At 48.2% G+C, this 23,312-nt stretch overlaps 10 protein-coding genes across 10 annotated transcripts; 4 read left to right on the top strand and 6 right to left on the bottom strand.

Moving 5' to 3' along the window:
* Positions 1 to 122: 122 nt before the first annotated feature.
* On the bottom strand, positions 123 to 1,090 carry EDB91DRAFT_591926 (uncharacterized protein). Its single transcript, XM_041327807.1, has 5 exons — positions 849 to 1,090; positions 724 to 796; positions 621 to 672; positions 351 to 567; positions 123 to 292 (listed from the first exon to the last, which is right to left on the bottom strand). The coding sequence occupies exons 1-5, from the start codon at positions 935 to 937 to the stop codon at positions 178 to 180; spliced, it is 546 nt and encodes a 181-aa protein (XP_041174639.1). The 5' UTR covers positions 938 to 1,090; the 3' UTR covers positions 123 to 177.
* A 2,365-nt stretch (positions 1,091 to 3,455) lies between these two features.
* On the bottom strand, positions 3,456 to 4,322 carry EDB91DRAFT_1348598 (uncharacterized protein; the record flags this gene model as incomplete). Its single annotated transcript, XM_041325977.1, has 2 exons — positions 3,937 to 4,322; positions 3,456 to 3,884 (listed from the first exon to the last, which is right to left on the bottom strand). The coding sequence occupies exons 1-2, from the start codon at positions 4,099 to 4,101 to the stop codon at positions 3,456 to 3,458; spliced, it is 594 nt and encodes a 197-aa protein (XP_041174640.1). The 5' UTR covers positions 4,102 to 4,322.
* EDB91DRAFT_1147019 (uncharacterized protein) lies at positions 4,026 to 4,679 on the top strand. The gene is made up of 5 exons (XM_041319269.1): positions 4,026 to 4,226; positions 4,276 to 4,303; positions 4,357 to 4,423; positions 4,476 to 4,500; positions 4,560 to 4,679. Exons 1-5 carry the CDS (start codon positions 4,204 to 4,206, stop codon positions 4,657 to 4,659), a joined length of 243 nt encoding a protein of 80 aa, XP_041174641.1. The 5' UTR covers positions 4,026 to 4,203; the 3' UTR covers positions 4,660 to 4,679.
* A 714-nt stretch (positions 4,680 to 5,393) lies between these two features.
* On the bottom strand, positions 5,394 to 6,108 carry EDB91DRAFT_592015 (uncharacterized protein). Its single transcript, XM_041327808.1, has 3 exons — positions 5,964 to 6,108; positions 5,666 to 5,834; positions 5,394 to 5,608 (listed from the first exon to the last, which is right to left on the bottom strand). Exons 1-3 carry the CDS (start codon positions 5,983 to 5,985, stop codon positions 5,473 to 5,475), a joined length of 327 nt encoding a protein of 108 aa, XP_041174642.1. The 5' UTR covers positions 5,986 to 6,108; the 3' UTR covers positions 5,394 to 5,472.
* Positions 6,109 to 6,472: 364 nt separating this feature from the next.
* Positions 6,473 to 9,199, top strand: EDB91DRAFT_1147024 (uncharacterized protein; the record flags this gene model as incomplete). The annotated part of the gene is made up of 7 exons (XM_041319270.1): positions 6,473 to 6,631; positions 6,683 to 7,022; positions 7,078 to 7,298; positions 7,349 to 7,623; positions 7,677 to 8,053; positions 8,121 to 8,461; positions 8,540 to 9,199. Exons 2-7 carry the CDS (start codon positions 6,689 to 6,691, stop codon positions 9,197 to 9,199), a joined length of 2,208 nt encoding a protein of 735 aa, XP_041174643.1. The 5' UTR covers positions 6,473 to 6,631; positions 6,683 to 6,688.
* Positions 9,200 to 9,933: 734 nt separating this feature from the next.
* EDB91DRAFT_592093 (laccase) lies at positions 9,934 to 12,424 on the bottom strand. Its single transcript, XM_041327809.1, has 12 exons — positions 12,028 to 12,424; positions 11,927 to 11,978; positions 11,805 to 11,873; positions 11,598 to 11,747; positions 11,467 to 11,551; positions 11,390 to 11,417; positions 10,635 to 11,337; positions 10,553 to 10,573; positions 10,347 to 10,495; positions 10,268 to 10,291; positions 10,157 to 10,218; positions 9,934 to 10,107 (listed from the first exon to the last, which is right to left on the bottom strand). The coding sequence occupies exons 1-12, from the start codon at positions 12,150 to 12,152 to the stop codon at positions 10,034 to 10,036; spliced, it is 1,542 nt and encodes a 513-aa protein (XP_041174644.1). The 5' UTR covers positions 12,153 to 12,424; the 3' UTR covers positions 9,934 to 10,033.
* A 2,740-nt stretch (positions 12,425 to 15,164) lies between these two features.
* Positions 15,165 to 16,128, bottom strand: EDB91DRAFT_1147057 (uncharacterized protein). Its single transcript, XM_041319271.1, has 3 exons — positions 15,736 to 16,128; positions 15,603 to 15,713; positions 15,165 to 15,553 (listed from the first exon to the last, which is right to left on the bottom strand). The coding sequence occupies exons 1-3, from the start codon at positions 15,784 to 15,786 to the stop codon at positions 15,425 to 15,427; spliced, it is 291 nt and encodes a 96-aa protein (XP_041174645.1). The 5' UTR covers positions 15,787 to 16,128; the 3' UTR covers positions 15,165 to 15,424.
* On the bottom strand, positions 16,016 to 17,281 carry EDB91DRAFT_1250998 (uncharacterized protein; the record flags this gene model as incomplete). Its single annotated transcript, XM_041323306.1, has 4 exons — positions 16,016 to 16,158; positions 16,217 to 16,385; positions 16,442 to 16,823; positions 17,058 to 17,281. The coding sequence occupies 4 exons, from the start codon at positions 17,279 to 17,281 to the stop codon at positions 16,016 to 16,018; spliced, it is 918 nt and encodes a 305-aa protein (XP_041174646.1).
* A 3,340-nt stretch (positions 17,282 to 20,621) lies between these two features.
* On the top strand, positions 20,622 to 21,214 carry EDB91DRAFT_1147063 (uncharacterized protein). Its single transcript, XM_041319272.1, has 3 exons — positions 20,622 to 20,844; positions 20,897 to 20,951; positions 21,016 to 21,214. Exons 1-3 carry the CDS (start codon positions 20,687 to 20,689, stop codon positions 21,082 to 21,084), a joined length of 282 nt encoding a protein of 93 aa, XP_041174647.1. The 5' UTR covers positions 20,622 to 20,686; the 3' UTR covers positions 21,085 to 21,214.
* A 1,352-nt stretch (positions 21,215 to 22,566) lies between these two features.
* EDB91DRAFT_1147068 (uncharacterized protein) lies at positions 22,567 to 23,100 on the top strand (the record flags this gene model as incomplete). Its single annotated transcript, XM_041319273.1, has 3 exons — positions 22,567 to 22,732; positions 22,785 to 22,836; positions 22,902 to 23,100. Coding segments are annotated over exons 1-3 (267 nt in total), but the record flags the coding sequence as incomplete, so codon positions are not given.
* Between the last annotated feature and the right edge of the window lie 212 nt (positions 23,101 to 23,312).

Consider the following 23,312-nt stretch of genomic DNA (forward strand, 5'->3'; position numbering starts at 1 on the left):
ATTAACACAGTTGGATGACGCACATGACAAGCCCCGGACTAAACCGCAGCAAAGAATACAGAAATAAGTCAAGTCCATTCCAAAAGCCATAGATACAAAAAATCAGGCGTACATAAACTGATAGGTTAGTAATGTAAAAATACCATTTTCATCTCATCTGGTAGTCTGGGGAACCCATCATTTCTGCTTTCCAGAAGCGGCCTTGGTCTCAGCGCGCTCCGCGACGTGGAGCGAGGCAGCGATATCTTTTCCTAGTCTCACAACGATGAGACTAGGGACGACGATCCACAATCTAGGCCCAACGAAAAATGTCGGCGTGTATCAAGCCAACAAGGAATGATGACACTTACCCATTGGGTATAATCCAGTATAAAACCAGGTCGGACAAGGTGTTGTGTCCGATGGCACAGAAGCCGCAATAGTACTCCTGTGCCCAGTATAAAATGGTTTTAGACAGCGTCATTGTCGCTGCTGCGAACCCGAGGATGGGGGCGGGGGACCAGCCCGAGACGTGTGCCAAGTACACGTATGCGAGATTCATGAGGGTCTCTACGACGTTGAGGAAAGCTTAAAGAGGGGGCGCTTGTCAGTCAGAGTAAAGGAGTGCGGGAGGTACGCACACTGTGCGTTTGTGAACCCATTGTTTTCCTCTAGAGCTTTGATACCATAAACCTAGTGGAGTTTATCGATTGGAGATGCGATTTCTCATCGTATTCCACTCACATAATCGACATTCTGGTATATTTCGTACGGTTTCCAGATCCAGTGGAGGTCTCCCCCGAGCATGGACCGTGGCCTTGCGCAATCCCGTTAATTTGGGTAGCATGACGCATAGCAACGATACATACCGCATGAAACAGTATCCCACATCCCAGAAGATGACAGGTGTAGTGAGGATAAACCAAAGAGTAATCCAGGTATGCGTTTTCACCGCCATCCTTGCAGAATCTGGGTGTACGTGGTGGTATATAAGAAGGTCTGAAGTTGCAAGGTGCGGCCACGTCCGAGTCGACTGCGACCCGTCGGTATGTACTGACCGTGCGAACTTTCTTGTTTAGATGTAAGTGTGGGAGGGAGCACTCCGTCGGGCAGCGGCTGTTGACGATGACCATGCGTATGAGCAGGCAAAGGCTTCACTCTGCGCGGTGCAGGTGAAGGTTCGTAATCAACATCGGCGTCCGTCTCTGTCTGGTCATCTCCATCTGATAGTCGTGTTCGTTTGCGACGCGGGCGACGTCGTTCTTCATCGCTTATATTTTCCCATCGAGAAGCATGTGCTGCTGAAAATACGGGCGTTATCATCATGAATGCGCAGGGCGGTGGGGGGTAGTTGTAGGGTATTTTTGACACTTGGAGAGGTATGAAAGGGAAGAGGAACTTCGGGCTTTTGGACTTCCTCGGCAGCACACGTTTGGAACGTGTTCATAATCGCCACTCGGTTGTGGGCTGTTTTGTCCATGAGGCGCTCATTGAGACAAGTGCATCGTGTTATTGTCTGCGTCAATGAATTTCGTGGGTTACTTTGTGTCCGTTGCTTGCAACGACCTTTAGTGGTACTGATAGTGTGGCATATTGTTGAATTGTTATAAGGCAGTTCCAGAGCTTGTCACACTACCAACACTACGATTCATAGGACAGCGTTTGCCATGCTAATCAGGCATCAGGGTTAATTTATGTGCTGTGACTTGCGATCGTTGACTCCTTGACGGTATTCCAGAATCACATCATTTCAACTGCCAGCAGGCTTCCCGCTGGAAGTGCGTCGTTTTTTCGGAGGACCCTAGCTAGCATTGCGTTCTCGCGACCACCTGCACTCATGGAGGCAAGCCGGACACAGACCTCTCAGCCTTGCCTCCAAACGGCAACTACCTATCGATAGGGTGGACCAAAGCTGTATGGATTGAGGATGCTGTAAGACTGACTTGATCAACAGGAATATTTGACGCACTACGCACGTACCGGCAACAGAGTTAACCACGGCAGCTGGCTCGAAAGAGGTCTGTGCACTTCTGATACATACCTTGCCCGTCGTTCACCTGTCACCGTGCAGAAACCGACGGCTTTTTTCGGGTCCGGAGACTACTCTTTGCTGTGACTCCACCCCCATCAGCTTGTTGGATCATAGCGATTATCCAGCAACCCCTTGAGAAGGTGGATGGCACCTTGCAATGGTGGTCTGCGCAGTGCGCACCACAAAAGTATCCTAATCTGTCTCGTATGGCGTTAGGGTTGCTGAGCGCTTTAGGTTTATATATATATTGATTTCACACATCTTCGAATCTATGTACAGCTTCCTCGACCGCTGTCGAATGCGTATTTTGCAAGCTACGACAACCTTTACACATCACACGCAAATGTTCGTCCTCAGCTTTCATCCGTGTTCTCTATGCATTGGTTCCTGGTCTCGCCATGATCTCATAGACACGCAGAACTTCCCCAGGATCGTGACGAAACACAGTAGTGCTATTTAGATGTGTGGGTTCGTTTCCTTCAAAAAACTACGCAGCCCGCAGGTCTGTGAAAAACTCGCGATATACCGCAAAGACCGCCCATACCTGTAGAATTTGCGGGTCGATGTAGACCCCGACTAGCCGGTGCGGTGCGTGTGGTCTAGCTTCAGTGACCCGCGGGTCCACGCGTGCTCAACCTTACCTTACCTGTAGAAGATTATACCGACAATGGACCATCTATGTATTCGAAGCTAGCATCGCAACTCGGGCTCACAAGTTCAACCCCCAAACACTCTCATTCGTCACACTGCTGATGCCAACGTTTTTAAATCAGAAGAAAATACCAGAACTATCCATACGACTTGCATAATAAATATGTTCTCAACGTGGCAGCATGGTGGGCACATTTCGGGAGCCCCGACTCGGACATAAATCCACCCTCAGTCCGCCCTCATCTGAGACGAGCTTCAAACTATACACCTATGTAAACAAATACGATCTGCTGTTCCAGTAGAATCTTCTTCCGCAACGTCTTCACAGCCTTATGCGACGATACCGCAGCGCGTCTACGGTCCAATCTCCTCGAACCATCAACTAAATTGTCGTAAAAGCAGTAACAATCTGGCATGTGACATCGTCATCGACAGACCACATGGAACCTATTACACTGCGAAATCCGGAGAATTGCATCGCTGCAGCAAGATGAATAGCCTCATCTGGGCTTGATTCATCGCCCACAGTAGTGTGACAAGCCGATAAGAATGTAAACTCTGGGTTCTCCAAGCGGCATCGGACTGATGTCCCCAATGGTGAGAGGACCGTCTCGCATCGTGAAGGAAGATTCAAATGGTTGTTTCCGATTTGGCATGGCATGACAGGCAAGGTGAAGCCACTGATTTCGACTGAATGCATCGGATGCCCCCAAGACCGTTGCATCGTTGTCCTCGAGTGATGTAAAGGACAGGATGGATGCCACACGCTCAGCGATGGTGGCTAACTCGGCGGCTACACACCGAAGTTCCTTTCCTCCATCTGATTTCCTTGACCGACGGCAACGAAATGCTGAACGGACGCATCTTGAGAAACACGCTGTCTCGCTCGAATGAGTGCCACCAAGGTTAGGGTGTAGGATGAAACATAAAAGTGAGACAAATTATGGCTCTTTTTCTCATAGGGTCCCGCTGCATGTAGAGGAAGCAGTGCGAACTCCGCGATAGGACACCACCAAATGCGCGAACCACGGCTAATTAACCCCCTCAGAGGTTGAATTATGGGGCCAACGACACAGTCCAAAATCTTGCGCAGGATGCCTGTAATCATGTATGATTCAAGTCCACGGTCAGAAGAATCGACACGTTCTGTGAGAGATTGGAACTCGGATGACAGCTCGGAGACCTCGGCAAGTGAGATATCGAGCGGAACGAGGATAGGAATCTTGGGTGCTCGTGATGATCAAGGCGTCACAGCGATATTGGCTTGCATTGACAATAATGACTGGACCGTCTTCTGCTGCCTTCTGGAGGTCGGAGAACGGCGGAGCCAGGAGAAAACGGGAAAAGTCAGGCAGGCAGATGCGAGAGACAACATTATCCCATTGTGTGGTAAGTTGCTGGGTGTGTGGGGAACGGTCTCCAGTAGACGCGTCAAACATGTTACGGAGGCGAAAGTTAAGTTGCTTGAACCGTCATCCCATTGTCCACTGATACTATATCACAGACGAGAAAATTACATCCGCCAGCTGAAAAGGGTATTCATGGAGATGGGACTGATGACATGGTGGTACAGAAATTGACAAAGAGGATGTATACCCATTGAATGCTAATAGCATTATCCACATTTTGCTTGTTATAATGGTGGGCTGATGTCACTTGTTCGCTGAATCTGGTCAACTCAGAGCGGTCTGTAGCTTTCGCTCCCCGATTTGAAAGCTAGACAACGTTGGGCGTTGGCCCTTGGATCACTTTTGACAAAGGGTCAGTTGCAAAATCTTTATGTTCCACCGAGTTGACACCGTTGGTCTTGCAGGTTACTTCAACTCTATGCTTGCTGTGTGAGCATTGCCATTGGACATTGACGAGCCAAGAATAAACTTCTGAACATCTTTTCCAGGCTCAACACACGAAAGGCTATCCGACAGCGTCAAGATGAGACTCTCGGACAAATGTACGAGCTAGGGACCCTCCGCAATAGTACTGCCAGTGTCCATTGAGTCGACGAGAACTGATTTCATCTGACGCTCCTTCACTTCGGTGCTGCGTGCAGATTCTTAGTACTTACAAGTGGCTGTCATGCTGTGCGGCTCATCGATGACCTGCAAATACGACAATGTAAACTATCTTATTCAACTCATGATCGCAGCCGCGGTGTCGCGTATAATACAACCATCATAATCATCGTCATTCATCGTGTACTTACCACTATGATGTCGAGTGGGAGGTATTGTGCATTGGGTTGCTGGACCATTGGAGTGGGCGTTAGGCCTAACGCCCACCAGCACGGTGATAGTACGGCTCAACGACACACCGTAGGATCCGCTGGAGGAGGGTGTCGTACAACACTGCATAATGCGAGCGAATGGTAGGGTCTGAGGAAATTTCTTTGTGGCGGTGACGAGTTAGCAACAAGTTGTATATATTGAGCAAACCTTACCATGTCTATAATGCCGAAGGGTCGTCTCAAAGTCTGCGAGGTTCCGGTTCTGATATGCGAGAGCAATGGCACGCATGCTCTTGATCTCCGGAGCTGGGCATATTTCATGGCGAGCTTGATAGAGAAGAGAGACATTAAATCTTTGGGCATTGTTGTTTGAGCTGGAACCTGATGCAGATGTCGACGAGGGATTCTCAGATGGGCCGTTGGTGGCGTTGGAGCGAGGAGGGTACCTCTCGCGATTACGCTCCTCTCTGAACTCGGTGCTGGGCCCAAAATCGGGCTTTGTGGAAGCGGTAGCGGTGGAGCCTTCGCCGGAGAAGGTGTATGAAGAAGAGGAAGTAGCAGGGAAAGAGCAGGGACTTAAGGTGAATCACATGTGTTTAATCATGCCGCGACAGGCATTCTGTGAGGCCTCGCTAGAGCGCTCGCATTCTACAGCACGTTGTTGAATCAAGTCAGTAGAAGTGTTACGCTTGAAGTCCGGTGCTTCAAGAGATTCGATAGCGCTAGGGTGTGATGAGATTAAGGTCGAGGGAGGTAAAGAGTTAAACAGAAGGACTTACCGACCCTTCTCTTTGTCGAGATTATCACCCATGTTCGTTGAGAGTTTCTCGAATTCGTGTTTTGACTTAGCATTGTCGGTGTCGCCCATTAAATGTTCCGGGTGCCAAAGACGCCACGAGAGGTTCTCGCTGAGACGCTGGCTCTGCTCGAGGTAGGATGCGTGCATACCTACAAAAAGGGTGAGATTGGAAAAATGAGATGAAAGGTACATATCAGATAGGTGACGGTGACAGGGCTATGCATGACCGCAACAATTACAATCGCTGAAATACGGGGTTCATTAACGAGACCAATTACCATAGAATGTCTCATTCACCATCTAGCTACTTATATTCAAATCCGCACGATGACATGCGTGTGTTGGATTTCGTGACCATTGTGTTGGACAGTAGTGTAATCCCGTTATAGCGGAGGTCTTGACCACCGAAGTAGAGGAAGCAGCCGTAACGGATGAGCTAGGACTCTTCACGCCCGCCGCAGATGCGCTTCGCTCCTTGCCACTCTTCTTCGTGCCGGATGAAGTATGCATGGTGAGAATGGGGCAGTTGCTGAGCGTGTTTTTCTCTTATCTGGGATCAATAATTCCATTACAGCTGACCAGTGTTCTGTAAGTAACGCTCCTATCTATCGTGAATTTAACTGACTGTTTGCCCCGTTCATGCAAGACGCTAGGATTGTCGAAATATTCGTTTCTTTGAAGTGGTGACCCAACTGTGGATGTTAAGGAGGCTGCAAATAACACGCTCGTGTAAGCCCGGTGGCTTACCTGAGTTCCCATAATCAGCATAAATACTGTCCGAGATAATGAAACATGAGCTTTCATTAACACTGCCTTTTGGCGTAACGGTTAAGGGACGACAGTCTTGACCTACTTACAGCTCGCTCTCTCACTTATATATTTAATCTCTGTATATCTCGTCCGCCACCCGTAATCATCGTCTCTTAACCTTCGCGAATCTAGGCAGGTTCGTGCTCGCATAATAACGTCTATACATCTAACTTACTTATCGCATCAGACCGTCATGCCCGTTTTCTTCGTCGTGCTGAAAACCGAATTATTTCCTGTTCGAGTTTCTGACGACGCTAGCATCTTTGATATCTTTGACTCCCTCAAATCCACATCGGAGGTAGCGCGTCGCATTTTCGGTAGAACCTTGTGTGATCAATACGAGTATTACCTACTCAAGAACCCCGTGCCACTCCCTCGTCGTATCACAAACAGTAACTCCGCCGCGACCGTCCAGGCATGTCTGGATGAGCGCAGATGGGAAGCAGTGTCTGCCGTCGATACCTTGGATGGACTGGTTCCAACTTTAGTTGCTAGGCATGTTTACATGGTGATTCAGCCTTGCAGCGGTGAGCCTCAGCCGTCAGATTATCTATTGATAATTTAGCTCATTCACTTCTTCAGATCCAACACAGACAGCTATCGCAGGCCTCGAGGCAAATCATGGAGATATATTTAGCTGCCTGCAGATCACAGTAGCCAACCTGCAACGGTGGACGATGGAGGACGTCGAAAATAACTTGCAAGGTGGCCGTTTGTGGCGTTCGGTGAATTTACTTGACGATGATTACCCTGCCGCAATCGCCGTGATAGAGGAATCCTTGGCCCGGCGCCGTACATTCAATGTAAACACCGCTATTGCTGCTTCTACAACTCTTCACTCATTCTTCTTAAGCTCTCTCCAGCGGAAGCCCAAGCGAACAAGGACTTACAACATGCTTACGAACACGATAGACTTTTTCGGGCCATATATGAGGAGACTCCGAACGTGGTGCACAATGTGACCGATCGGGAATTCGCAACATTCTTCCATGTCGTTCGGTGCTTTGGCGAGGACTCAACACGCATAAAGAGCGACGGATCCTCCGCCATGAAGGCCAGCAACTTCGTTGTGTATTTTATATCGCCGGCTTTCTTTTCTTCTTTCAATGAACATTTCGAATTCAAGCAGTATGTGGGTCAACTCATGTCGAGGTTCAACTACTCATCATGAAATGTTTCAGAGAGAAGGCCTGGGGCTTCCCCATATTCGTCGGTACTCGTGATCAACCCAACGCTTGGTGCCAATTTCGCCCGAGGAGCGATTTCATGGTTTCGTCGCGCTTGTTTCTTTGTCCGCTCCTCATCTCCGAAGTGGTTTTGCAGGGTAATGAGCAAGATCGATACCGTATGCTACTCCAAGCCATCGCTGTTGCGCGGGCAGGGCAGTACTTGATTCAGGCAGGATCACAGTTTTTCGTCGTCGCAATCTATCTTCGTGCAAATTTGATTGTGGAAAGATATATAATTGCCCATATTGTGCCGGAAGGCGAGGAAAACAAGGAAAATGAAGACAGTGAGGAAAACGAAGACAATGAGGGAAGAGGGGAAAGCGAGGAAAGTCAGGAAATAGAGCAAAGAGAGGTCTGTCATGCTGTTTATCATCTCCTTTTTTTCCTCATAGAAAGGCCAGGTACACATTTCTCAGAAAGATTTTGACCTTACCACGGCAGGTGGTGCGGTCGCATTCCTTCGTGAGATGTACAATCTCGTGGCACTAGTTGAACAAATGGCCGCGAATCTTGATGGCGCCAAAAAGGATAACCTTCTTAACGTCAAGATGGCTGCTTCCAAGGTGATCTCCCTCTCATCTAAGGCTACGCAGAGACAGCCGACCCTATCGGCATTGGCCCCAATACCTGAGGGTGATGGAGATGAGGCTCAAGATGATCTCGGCGTATTTGGTGCGGATGATATCCAAGCTCTTCTAAGGAGGATGAATTACAAGATCAACTTCATTCTTTTCGGGGTATATGTTCTCGCAACGTCCGAGAATGTGATATTGATGAATTGCAACACACCTTGCAGTTTCCCCTCATTGCCTCAGTGTCGAATGTTGCCTGACGAGTCAGAGAATGGATACCTGAAGTTCGTGGAAGAAGGGCGGAAGGAAATTGAAATCTTGCAGTACCTCGCAGGGATTAATTCCCCTGCGAACCATACCATCTCCGACTTCCGCATCTGGCCCGTACGCGGCGGCAACGTCATATCAATGCCTGTGGCTGGCGGTTGGCTTACGAGCCTAGGAAACCCTAATGCGCACCTGTGGTCTGTGGCTAAACAGCTGTTCGAAGCAGTGGAATTCATGCACCGACATGGCGTGGCGCACATGGATCTGAAGCCACAAAACATCTTGATCCCTCCCGCTGGCGGCCGTCTGTCTATAATCGACTTTAACACGTCCTTGCGCGTCAAGGGCATCAGACAGAGGTTCCGCGGCAGTGTGGGCACTACCGGGTATATTGCACCCGAGGTAGCTGCTGGTGGCCTCTACAGCGCGATCCGGGCGGACTTGTGGTCCTGTGGAAAGACATTAGAGGAGCTATGTCGCAAGTGTCGCAAATCCAGGGATCGCGATACACTACTCGAGATATGTTGGCAACTTATGGATGAAGACCCAGAAAAGCGACCAACAATGTCGGATGTGTTGGAGAGGCTGGCCCATTGTCACGTTGATGCTACCATCCGACGAGGTTCCCAAAGGTAATACGACTCTGAGTGCTTCTTTTGTCGCGCTGCTAACCCTTGTGAGAAGAGGTTGAACTGTTCACAGTCGAGACGTACGAGCGACGTGCTCCCTCGATCTGTCAGCGCCACTTCTACCAGCGGCAGTTTTGTGTTTTCGAGTCTGAGCCTTGGTCTTGTTCGCTAGTAACTCTGCAAATATCACCTAGGTTTGTTTTCGGTGTTTCTACCACTGATCATGTCTAGGCTATCATTGAGCTCGTCCATCATTCAGATCTCAAACGCTGCCTAGACACGCACTACCGCCTTTCGATTTTACCAAACTCGGCAACCAGAGCGCGTGGACGGGAACATTGTCCTCTTTGTGTCAACGTACCTGTGTACTATTTTCCAAACGGCATTCTCAAGACACGTACACCAATTATCTCCCTTCAACAACATTTAACAAGTAGGAGTGAAGGGTTTCGAATGATTTATGACTATGGACAACATTTAACTTTCTTATGCACCCCAAGCCGCCCTCGTCATGTTATCTCCGCTGCTCAGCCAGCTGCCTTGTTATATTATTCTAACATGCGTTTATGTTGTCATTTACTATGTTTCAATCGACTCTGCTTTCATACCGCTGCATTTCTGCAAACATATTTTCTCATATAAATACCTATCCAGGTCTTTAGTTATTCTTTCTCTACATACACGAAAGCAATCCATCTGAGTCGTCGCATACAAGAAGTACGATAGCGTCAATCTATTTATTAGGGTACACACAGGGCAGTTCTCTCTATCACGAGTAGCGAATTATACAAGTTCCTGTTTGAAGAGAAGAATTGTTTGTAAGAAACCGAGACCGATAATATCAATCAACTGGAGGGAGAGGGAAATATTGTTGGGGAATGCTGTCATATATCGGACAGAGCTGCTTCGAAGCATCTAACGCTCGGTTTCAGACTTGCTCTAATTCGTATTGTTCGGTACTTACTATTGAGAGGCTGGGAAGCCGCCACATCTTCAGGAGCCTCTGCAAATACCAAAGCCAATCCACTACAAGCGTATCAATTTGTGTCCAAGCTCAGTAGAGGGAGAAACTCACGTGTAAAGATGCCAATCAATGTGACTTAACAAGGTCCAAATGTCATTACCAGCTAATGAAACACAACTATAACACTCACCAGTGCAGCAACCAAGGCCCAGGATTGTCGGTGATGAAGCGGAAAGTCACAGAATCACCGGGGTTGCCGACGCTCACGGTATCGCGCATGACAGGATTGACATAGTTGTACCCACTACTCCCAGCGCTTCTGGTGACAGCGAAGCTGTGCTGTGAACATTTATTATTAGTCGACGGGACGTATGTAGATGTTATGTCAAGACGCACCCCATGCAGGTGGAACGGATGCTGTCAAAGTTTCAGTCTTCTGTTGATCGAGGGCATACATAAGAATTTGAAAAGGACTCACAGGGCCGCCTGGGGAATTATCGGTATTGAAGGAAACCTCAATGACCTTGTTCCGAGGCAGAGTATATACCGTCCCATTGGGTGCCAGGTCCGCAGCCGTCATGGCACCGCTCAGTAACTGTAGTAGAACAGGGACACTAGGAGAAGTGTACTGGACGTTATTAATGAGGAAGTTGAAATTGGACAGGTTTTTTCCAAGCACAAGGTCAAGTTTGACATCTGGTTCCTGCAGCAAACGCGACGAAGGCAGATTAAGGGGGTGTAGGTAAGTCTCATTCAGAGCCGCTGAGCTTGAAATTGTTCGGTTCTTGGGATCCACGTCGGGAGAACCTGCATATCGTAAGATGGCTGTGGAGTTTGTACCTGCGTCAGGATTAACATGTATCCAGTAGTTGTCAACAGGCTGGTTTGTCTCAAGAATGAATGAGTATCGCTGTGCAGCGTAGATCTGGATAGAATCGACCACGAGCGGGTTGACGTATTGGCCATCAACTTCAATTATGGTAAGATTATGGCCATCGATCGAGAAGATGTAGTTGGGCTTGCACGCCATGTTCAGTAAGCGGAAACGATATCGCTTGCCCGGCTGAACGTTGATGACAGCGTAAGGCACATCCGGCCCTCCGTCATAACGCCCGACACCGTTGATAAGCACCGAGTCGGCAGTCACTTGTCTCTGTACTTGAGGGGATGGTATATGATACCTGCGAAGCGAGCCGATTCAACAACAGCAAAATATTCATAGGCTTTGCTTACCAGTCCATCAACGTAATGACGGTAGACTCTTCGCTCAGATGTCAGAAACGCAAATTTATTTCGTCGGGCTCACTCACCATCATCAATATCGTACAAGGAACGGTATGGATCATTGGGGTCGTAAATTATTAATGGACCTCGTAGACCATCGCAGTATTGGACCTAAAGTCAATTAGTCACCAACACGTGAATAAATCGAGCCACAAACTCCATAATGAGAGTGGTACCAGTAGGTTCCTACTTGTTCACCAGCATTGAACTCGTAGAGAAAAGAGTGACCTGGGGCGATTGGGCATTGCGTAACAAATGCTACGCCGTCCATTTGGTTGCTATGATGTTGGAATATTCCATGCCAATGCTGTTGGGGATAGGACATCATTGTATACTCCTACACAGTGTTAAGTTTGGCACTTACGATGCTGGTACTCGTGAGCATCGTCTCGTCACTCAACTGGTTCGTGACGTTGATCTTGAAGTTATTTCCCTTAAAGACACATAAGGTCATCGGACAGTTTGCACACGCGAAGTAAATGTCACCTTCTGAGCCATGATAATAGGCCCGGGATGAGTACCGCCAGCAAGAACCGCCCTGCAATGACCTGAGTGATCAAACGAGGTGAAAATGAAGCAAAACTGACGATTTGAGGAACCCATCTGGAGATACATTGCCATTGGCAACGACGAGTTCAGAAACTGGGCCAATAGTCACGGCATAACTCTGGAGGCTTGCCAGAAAGCACATGAACACATAATATAGGAACATGACCCAATGCTTAAGCCGATTGGAGGAGGACAATGAGCAAGACACAACACATCCCTTGGTTTAAGTAGAGCTCCTGGCATTGCCTTTTGGACCCAACGCTCGATCTGTTTAGTCCGTCAGAGGTAGTAATTCTGCTAGGAGCATCGTCGGGGCAGCTGCCAGCGTAGGTTTCCGTCAATTAATTTGAATGCCAGTGCATTACGGACTTGTAGTCAAAATTTTGTAAAAGCCATCGCCTTCGGAATGTGATACTGGTCATCAGCATTACAGCTTCCAAACGGGACCTGTTTACTCGCTGAAGTGCGGAAATGAAGTTTCATAACCGGGAGAAGTACAGCAGCACATTCCCTGAATAAATGTCCATGCCAGTCCCATGCTAGTCAATAAAGGAAGATATTTGGCAACGGCTATGCTCTCATGTTACCGCCGTCAGGCTGTTTTTTGCATGCAGAATGCGTCCAGTCACTAGTAAACCTACGCCAGTATCAAGACATTAGCTGCGAGTCATTGAGCGTCAACACTTACAACCTTCAAGAAGCGGTGCGAGGCACAGCTGCAGTAAATTTGACAGCACCTGATTCAAAACTCCGCGGATATGAATCTAGTCCACAAGCAGAAGCTTTGACGAATCATTTTGATGCCGCCCAAATGCGTTGCATGGTAGTTGCCTAAGATTTAAATAGGCTCTAGAAGCAGAAGTTGGCTTACGGCAATTTTCAAGAGCGCGAGAAGCTGTCACCTTCTTCTACCTTTTTACCCCCTGATGCGTGGCACGTCACCTGTCATGAGAAACTGTTCTGGAGACACCTATACATGCCTGACAAGCCAACGCGGCAAGTTTAATTATATCTTCACCGTTCAAAAAATGCAGACCTTCGCCCACCAGTATGTCATGGTCAGGATATGATTCGTTGGGCATCATTCCATGGACCGACGGTCGAAGTGATGAATTCGGATGGCCGCTGAGGTTAAGTAACGGTTCCGCGAGCATTCTACTGGGCGCTAATGTCATGTGTATTAATACTTGCAGAGCCAAGAGGTGTAAAATGTGATCTAACCGTACCTGCTTCTTCCGATCAGTAGAGAAGGGTGTGTAAGGGACCGCATCATTGTCCCCGCTTGGGTTGGAGCGCCGTGGCAGCTCGTGTCGGGCAGAAAAGGTCACATTGAGACTATTTTGCGGACAGTGACTGAACTTTGAGCAGACATGGAATCATTGATCTTGTGGGTGAAGACTAGGCTGTATAACTCTGCCGTCAAACTCTTCCGATTCGGAGGAATATTGATGATTCTGGCAGTGCACTGGCACACCCCTGTCGAGCTCATCATGTAGTGCCATCCTCCAGATTGCGGATTCTGTCACAGACGTTACACGTTCCTTGCTAGCACAATGCATACTTACTCGGGCTATTCATCCAAATCAAACAGGTCCGCGTTCGACGGTAATATTAGCCCGCCTGTCTTGTAAATCAGCGTGCTCTAATATGGTGCATGATATCAGTTGCTGTATTCGTCTCCTGTCTTGGTACAGGGCCACCTAAACAATGTATCAACCAGTTGCAAGTAACGCTCCTGTAACATGTGTCAGATTTATATCAAATACTGTCGTTTGCTCCGACAAGGTTGAAGTGAACGACTTGACCAGAGAAGTCCGCATATGGGTTGCAAGTTAAAAGTTGGTGGCGCGGGTTGAAACATCCACGCTGCAGGCATTTAGGACATCCGCAGTCTGTCGCTTGTGATTCAAAGCGGCAAAATATGATGCACATGCCGATCGGGAATGCTAGCACAGGGATGAGTATTCTCATGGTGAAAGGACAGGAATCACAATCTACTCACGTCGCCTGCTGGACTTGCTTAACTCCTCCACCTTCAAACCACGTCACCAGATCCCTGGCCAGTCTTCATGATAGCTTGTCCAGAGCCAAGTAACCACCGAAAGGTTGATTTGTGTTTTCATCTGGCAAGTTAAGATATGTGTGTGCAAGATCGCGAGACCTCGCAGCTCAGTTAATCACGGACTGGTAAGGTGGAATATGAAGAAAATAACGAATGAGCACCAGAAGCTATGTTGACAGTTGAAGGTCGCCATGTCTGCCTTTATATGTGCTATGCCATGTCCACCACGCAAGCATGACTAGAGATGGGCGAATGATTGTGAAGAGGAACGGAGTGGGCATCGTAGCTTGCAAACATTGCACCAGCTGAGGTGGAAGACAGCTTGAGTGCATGAGAATATGCACCATTAGCGCTGCCTCATGGAATCCATGCGTACGGTATATATAAACTCGCGGTAGTCGTTGGCTTGTCATCAGCGAGCGACCAGCAGAACAGTTGGTGAGTACCGGTCAACTTGGTTCGCTGTGATATTTGATCAGGAATAGGGCTAGAGCTAGTCTCCCTTAGCCATACCATATAGAAAGAAGACAGTCATTCCTTCTTGATTATGTGTCAGAGTCGAAAAGAAAAGAGGGACATACAGACTACTGGCCGTGACGGGCTATGACTTCTGAAACCCTTACAACGCCGACCACCGAGGAAACCTCTTCCCCGGCAAGACCAATTCCGGAGCACGAATTGGAGGGACATGAGAAGAGTGTTAGGGATTTCGTCCTCTTGCACGACACAACATCCACATCGTAAGTAGTTCGTGGATGACGGGATGCGCAAGTGAAACTGCGATACAGGACTTCTTGTTAGACGAAAAGACGATTATGTGCGGGAGGGTGGACGGACGTGTTCGGTGGAATACAGATGGAGAGATCGTCTGAGATCGTTGGCGCTATAACTCGGATCCAATTCGGATCCTCATTCAAACATCAACGTCACTGGTTGCTCGAAACACCTTCAAAATCGCGTACATGGACATCTCTATAGATTACATCGCGAGAAAATATGCCAACAGGGTATGAATTACTTGTGCGCATTACTACTTACTGCAAATGCATAGATACCTACTATGTGAATAAACACGATCTAGTTGTTCAAGTGGAAGTTTTCCTTCCGTAACGTACTTCACAGCCTTATGCAACGCAACCTGCAGCGCGTCGACAGTCCAATCTCCCCGAACCATCAACCAGGCTGTCGTAAAAAGCAGTAACAACCTGGCCTGCAACTTCATCATCGACAGACCACATAGAACCTATTACACTACGAAATCCGAAGAACTGCATCGCTGCAGCAAGATGGATTGCCTCGTCTGGGCTCGATTCATCGCCCACAGTAGCGTGGCAAGCAGATAAGAATGCAAATTCTGGATTTTGCGAGCGAGATCAGATGACGTCCCTGATGGTGAGAGGACCGTCTCCCATCGCGAAGGAAGACTCGAATGGTTGTTTTCGATTCGGCATTCCTTGACCGACGGCAACAAAATGCTGGACCGACGCATCTTGAGAAACATGCTGTCTTGCTCGAATGAGTGTCCGCCAAAGTTGGGGTGTAGGAGGAGACGTAAAAGTGAGACAAATTATGTTTCTTCTTCTCATACGGCCCCGCTGCATGTAGAAGAAGCAGCGTGAACTTCGCAGTAGGACACCACCAGATGCGCGAGCCACGGGACAACTACATCTCTGAGAAGTTGAACTATGGGGGCAACGACGCGATTACAAAGCGTGCGTAGGATGCTGACAATCATGTATAATTCAAGTCCACGGTCAGAAGAACCGACACGCTCTGTGAGTGATTGGAACTCGGATGACAACTCGGAGACCTCCGCTAGGTGTAATATCAAGTGGAACGTGGATAGGATCTTGGGTGCTCGTGATGATCAAGGCGTCACAGCTATACTTGCTCGCATTGACAATAATGATTTGACTACCTTCTGCCGCCTTCTGGAGGTCGGAAGCAGGAGAAAACGGGAAAAGTCAGGACAGCAGGCGGATGCGAGAGACAACATTATTCCATTGCATGGTCAGTTGCCGGACTTGTGGGGATTGGTCCTCAGTAGACGCATAAAATATGTTACGTAGGCGGAAGCTAAATTGCTTGAACTCCTCCGCCAAGGCATCTGATACGGAAAGTTCATCCAGCGGTGTGCAGAAGCGTGCCAACTAGGTCCACCATACTGCATGGCTTTCCTCTATCAATTCCACGGCATTCTTTAAAGCGCCACGACGGATGTAGCATAAGAAAGCGTCCATCGCAAGGGATGAGGTAGCCTCCCTTAGCCACATCGAAATGGTGCGAAGAAGATGACAAAATAGCGATATACTGATCCAGGAACTTCAATGCGGTCTGGTAGGCAACAAATGTAAACCATGTTTCGCATACTCGGCTGAGACGATCCATACCTTGGCAGCACGAATATCGTCACGGGAGAACGCATGAGAAACTTGGGAGAGTTGTGCATAAAGCTTGAAAATCTCATCGAAGTCTGTTGATAGACCCTGGTAGTGGGATTTGCATTGAAGGCTGATGGCAAGGTGGAGGAGAGACGCGGATCGATCAGAATGGCCAGATGGACGGAGCGCCAGTGCAACTCGTTGGAGCTCCATGACCTCATCCAGGTCAGACAGAAAGCCCTGTTGATGGAATCTGTCGTCAAGGCTAATTGCAAAGTTGTTGAGAGACTCAGATCGGTGAAGATGGCCAGGGGGACAGAGTGCCAGTGCAGCTCGATCCAGCTCAATGGCCGAAGACAGCCGGACAGGGTCTCCTGTCGCAGGAATCTGGCTTGAAGGCAGTTGACAAGGTTGCTGAGAAGCGTGTCAATCAGGGTTGCCAGGGAAATACAGTACCAGTGCAACTCGATTGAGCTCAATGGCCCCATCTAGGTTAGACAGAACGGCCTTGTGCTAGAATCTGGCTTGAAGGCCTTTTGCGAAGTTGTTGAAATGCATGAATCCATGAAGATGGCTAAGGGGATGATGTGCTAATGCAGCTCGATGGAGGTTCATGGCCTCATACAGGTCATACAGGACACCCTGTTGCTGGAATCTGTCTTGAAGTCCGTTTGCAAGGCCCGCAAGGGAATCGCATCGAACAGGATGGCCAGGAGGAAGCATAGCCAGTACAGCTCGACGGAGCTCGATAGCCTCGTCCAGGTCAGACAGGAGGGTCTGCTGCTCGAATCTGGTTTCAAGACTGATAGCGATGCTGGTGAAAGACATGGATGGCCCGGGGGGCGGCATCTTAGTGTGGCTCGATGGAGATTAATGACTTCATCTAGGTCGGACAGGACACCCCGCTGCTTGAATCTGTTCAGAAGACTATCGGCAAGGCATTCGAGAAACGGGGGTCGGGGACACTCCTGTAAGACCGCTCGACACTGTTCCACATTGTCTGCCATGCCACTTAGCGAAGTATAACAAGTTAAATGAAGAAAGCGAAGGACACAGCTGGGAGCACGAACCTAAAGACGATGGGAATGAGGTCCAAAAGACGAGACTGCAATGGCGCAACTCCCTCAGTAGCTCATTGTTTAGCATCTTTGAATGACTCGATGAGTAAAAAAATCGAGTAGGATCAGGGCCACACGAACACGCACTAAATGAGCGGAAATTCAAACACTGATACGCGTACAGTTTGAGAGATGCTCTTCAATATGCCGTTAGATGGCATCAGCGAGAACGAGAAATGTTAGTTCGGATCCAGAAGAGAGAGAGAGAGATAGCGTCAATGACGCTAAGTATGAGTTACGATAGAGATCGATAATACTAATGAGATCGGTCCTGCTGAGTACGAGTGAAAACGTAGGGTATTCTGTTGCGTATACGAGAATACATGTCAGTTCAAGTACAAGTCCAAGTGGCTCGAATGCCGTGGTCACGGTGACCAGGATGAAGGACGAAGGATGTGGTACAGATAGCTACCTTGAGATCGATAGACCAGAATTCATTCACCGCTTTTGTTTACTTGGACAAACAAAAGGGTCCCGCCTGTTACGATACTTGGTCGGGCGAAATATCCCAGAATGGTACTGGACTGCGCAACTTCTATGACACGGTATGCTGCGTCTGACACCCCTCTGAGCTCACTGCTGGTATGTTTAACATCGTCTCTGTTACTGATCATTCCAGCATGAGCTCAGCATTAGTACTCGCAGGTTTCAACATGATCCGCTGAGGGCTAGCAACAGGCTGGTCATTAGCGTGACAGCTTTCTCGTCTTCTCGAATGTTTGAACTTTGACTTTGATGATCTCAAGATGATCTGACAGATGGCTGCTGGAATGTGACGGCGGTTTCAAACCATGGTGAGAATGATGTCCAAAGACAGTTCCGAATGAGAAAGTTGTGCAGTCCAGTGCCAATCACTGCGGAAACGAGATTCTAGCTCCACCGTAATCCGAGGGTGTTTAGGTGTATAACACGACGTGGTACAGACGCAAGACCTATTCCAGACCCAAACTCGACGTGGACGAAATTCGAGCGTCTAGGAGTTGCGATACCACGTAAACGGATGCAAATCAGACCTTGGTTCAAAAGTAAACTGTCCTAACTCGACCCAATGCAGACTTGAGTTTTTGCCTTTCTCTCCACCTTGTTAACACCCATAACCCGACCCTCGAGTTTATATGAAGTGAGTTCCTTTTTTTTTTCTTCCGCCAAGTCCCTTCAACCAGAACCATCATGCAACCTCGTTGCAGCAGCACAACTTATCCCACCGCCCACATGTCCCAGCTACCTTTAGCTAACCGGTCGCGCATTTCTCAGCGGCCGGACCAACCTAGCTGCATGCAAGTGCGTTGTTGATTCAAGGGAAATGCACTTTGAAGCTTGAAGCTATCCAGGTTGCAATTTGGATTGTCGTTTTATTCATGGGTATGTACTACTAACTAGTAGCGCTGCTCTTTTGATCAAAATTGCTCATTTATAGCGCATATAGTCACGCCACCGGGTCGGGTAGCTGTCGAGTACGAGTGCGTGCTTTCCATTATCTGTGTTTCTCCCTTCTGTTGATGCATCTGTTGAGCCCAGAAGTAGGGCTCCGGAGTCCGGACGACAAGGTTACACTGCCATGTCACACCTTCTCCAGTCGCGACTGATCACGTGAGACTAAAGTCATAGATTACTCGAGTCACAAGTCACAAAGGACGACTAGTAGTAACTACCAGTTGATCCTGAGACGCATGCTGCCAGCACGTTTCCTCCTAACACCAAGGAACGACTATCTTCAATCGATTGGTCTGGCTGGGGGAAACTAACGTTTCCTGAACCCACGCTACAGCTCCTTCCACACTTCTCTATTTTCTCTGTCTCTTGACGACATACTTTCCAGCTAACGACGTAATACAGCCCTTTACTACATCGTATTGCATTGTAAGCTGTATCAATTTTCAGTCTGTCGGTATAAGGAGTGTGAGCGCGAAATTGACGAAGACGCTGGCATTCTGAAATTGGTTGTTCAGAGCTGCGCTCGATTTCCCCCTTCTTTATTCCCTATTCATGAGAATAGCTGACGGACTGATAGGAGGCTTAGCAAATTAACATGAAATTCGCGCATTGTTGTTTCTTTTCTAGTACTACCTCCAGATGACCCAGCGGCTGTACTCGTCAATGCAACATCTACTATCAACATTTATCAACTGTTTGTCTGAAGTTCCTCTCACTGGACCCTCAATCGACTTGGTGAGTTTCGTTGCCGCCGTCTGTAAATCCATACCAGTGACTGACAAATCGTTAAATACACTGGAGCACTGGTACTCTGATGACACACCGCTGAACATTTCCTGAAAGCTGATAAAATCTCGCCTCGATGCAATGATAGGGCAAGTTTTTTCTTCTTACGGATTCCACACTCAACGTGTTTCTTATCGCGAGCTTCTCGGGATCAGCCTATTTTGGCTCTCTTGGCCTTCCGATCCAACCCTCCTGGTTTAGCCTGGTACTCCTTGCCACCCCATATCCTCGGCAGAAAGCCCCGGCACGTCCACGATCGACATCAGCCTTATTTATGATCCTGCTCATGCCATCCGTGACGGTATCCAGGCCTCGGTTTTGCAGCTATGAAATTGTCCGGACGCCGCTGATGGCCCTGCATGGCCACAATTGTTCACAATTTTCAACAGCCCAAATTACGGAGTGACTTTTAACAGTATTATAAATAACAACCGGAATATTGAATACCTGTGTATAAACATCGACCTTTCAACCATACCTTACGAAGTTCTGTCTTATTGACCACGAAATTTCTGCGAAAGACCAAAACTCGGACGTTGCGAAGGGGTTTTGGCATATATGGGGCGGCTGTGCTGAGCTTCGTTGATTGAAGGATAGTCATATTACGGAGAGTGTTGTTCACAACGTCCGATGAACGTGCACATATCTGATGAGCAACACGCAGCCCATGCCTCACAGGAACCGGAGATTCATTTGCGCCCCACGATCCCATCGTGCCATACATCTTCCTTTGAGTACTTGTTACATCAATACAGCTCTTCTCGAGTCTGCAGAGATTATTATGTGTTCTGGCTCAACTTTGTCGCCTGAAGTAAGGCATCTCAGCAGCAAAGCTAGCAGCGCCTTTGCGTTCACACTGGAAGTTAGCCTATAAAACACCTGCCTGCTACTATGGCTTTGCCTCATCGCCTTCCACATGTTTACTTCCCCCTCCATCATCTTTGCGCTGATCAGCTTCCTCGCTGGTGCAAATGCTTATGTATGTGTGAAGTGCTCAGCCACACTCAACTACTCTGGCGGTACTACCTTGTACACAATAGGTACCCGCGTAGAAGGCCAGAACACATATTGCATGTGGGTCGCACCCACACATCTTCATTGAATAAAGTAACTGATAGGCTGGCAGCTACCAGCGGCAACCTTGGTATGAAAAGGCACCAGTGAGCTGTGCATATAACACCGTAAGTGCTTTCTGGATATTATGCAGCTCGTTGTTCTCGGTTGACATGCTAGCGTTCATATCAGAATAGCGGCATGTTTCAAGCTGGGGATAAGAACTGTCCGGCTACGGCAACTGTGAAAGATCACTGCTGAACGTGATGTGGAGAGGTAGGGGAGAGACATCACAGAGGGGCAATGTTCGTCCGCAGACAGTAGGGTGTATGTCAGTAGATCACCATCTGTTACGAGAATTACCTTCGCAACTGATCACGTAAGACTAAAGTCGACGACTTGACAAGTTCAAGTACGTTTCCTTGAGCTATATACCACTGATGCAGCTCCTGCCACACTTTTTATCATCCTTATATTTTCATTTTCTCTTGTGTCTGTCCCTTGATAAGATACTACGGCAAGCCTTTTACTGCTGTATCAATTTCCATAATTTCCATATTTCATGTCCACGATCCACTCCTGCTATGTCTGTCCGTCTGGTGACCCCATTCTGGGTCTCCAATCTGCTATTTTTGGGGGCTCAAATATGCTATTCCGGACAGACATGTCACGTGTCACATTATGTAGCGCGTGGAACCAAACTTCGCACAACGTTCTACTTTAGTCTTTGACCAGCATGCCGGCAAGTCCATGTCTTCCGAGTCCTGACAGGACAGCAACAACAACTTTTTTTCGGCGCGAGTTTGTGAATCTTCGTGAAGTTCCCGAAGGAGGTTTTTCCTGATGCGACGCATCGCTGAATATTTCCTGAAGCTGGTGCAATCTCCCCATTTGCCTTGATGCATTGTAGTGATAGGGTAAGTTTTTTCTTCTTACGAATTCCATACTCAACGTGTTTCTTATCGCGAGCTTTTCAGGATCAGCCTAATTTGGCTGTCTTGGTCTTCCGATGCAACCGTCCTGGCCTCTACTAGTATGTCATGCATCCCACTCCGAGGTCTTAGTAACCATACCCAAGCGATAGACCATCTTCAGCATGGTACCCCATTTCCTCGGCAGAAAACCCTGGCGCGTCCACGATCGACATAAGCCTTATTCTCATGCATTCCGTGACAGTAGCCAGCCTCGGTTTTGCAGCTATGAAGTTGTCTGAATGGCGCAGACGGCCCTGTATGACTGCAGTTGTTCACAATTTCCAATAGCCCAAATTACGGAGCGACTTTCTAACAGCGTTATACATAACTACTGGAATATTTCACACCTGTTTATACACCTCGATTTCTTAACCGTACCTTACGAAGTTCCATCTTTTTGACCACGAACTTTCTGCGGGAGACCAAAACTCAAACATTGCGTAGGATTTTCGGTATTATTGGGCGGCCGTGCTGAGCTTCATCGAATCAAGGATGGTCATATTACGGAGAGTGTTGTTCACAACATCCGATGAACGTGCACATATCTGACGAGCAACGCGAATTTAAAGCCAAGGCCGCCCAGGAACCGGAGATTCATTCGTGCCCCGCGACCCCATCGTGCCGCACATCTCCCTTCGAGTTCGAGTCCTCAACCTTTTTGGCCTGAGGTACGGTATCTCAGCAGTAACGCGAGCAACACCTTTACGTTCACACTGGAAGTCACAGCCTATAAAACACCTGCCTGCCACTATGGCTTTGTCCTCACTCGCTTTCACAAACTCCATCATGTTTACTTCCCGCTCCATCATGTTTGCGCTGATCAGCTTCCTCGCTGGCGCCAATGCGTGTGTACAGTGCCCAGCCACAGTGAGGGTCGGCGGTAGTACCAAGAAACTACGCGATACCAACACACTCGACAATTTCACATATTGCAAGTGCGTTACACCCACACATCTTCATTGGACAAAGTAACTAATAGGCCGGCAGCTACGATGATGTTACGCTCTACAGTTCCACTATTTACTGTATGTACCACCCCGTAAGTGCTTTCTAGGTGTTGGGCCCCCTCATTGTTCTCGGCTTACATGCTAGCGATCATATCAGGATAACGGCAAGTTGGTGGCAGATCAATTTGATTTTTGTCCGGCTGCAGCAACTGTGAAGGATCACTGCTGAACGTGATGTGAAGAGGTGGGGGAGACGACACATCCAACAGGAGGAGCAATTTTCGTCTGCAGACAGCCAGGTGTATGCCAGTACTTAGATCAACATCTGTTATGAAAATTGTGCATTCCTTCTTGACTGATCACGTGAGACCAAAGTCAATTGATTACTGAAGCTACTATCATTCCGGGTAATCTGCAACTAGCATGTAATATGCAAAATGTTCAAAACACCTCAACGCGCTGCTCGACTCACTTCAAAAAAATCCAGGCATGTGTAGACTACTTATAGATGGTGTATTGTCCAAGTAGAATGAAAATTTCTTGAGTGTTGCAGCTGCGAGAGATGAAA

This window comes from Suillus paluster (genome assembly GCF_016628075.1).
Source record: "Suillus paluster strain FC165 chromosome Unknown EDB91scaffold_49, whole genome shotgun sequence".
Lineage (NCBI taxonomy): Eukaryota > Fungi > Basidiomycota > Agaricomycetes > Boletales > Suillaceae > Suillus > Suillus paluster.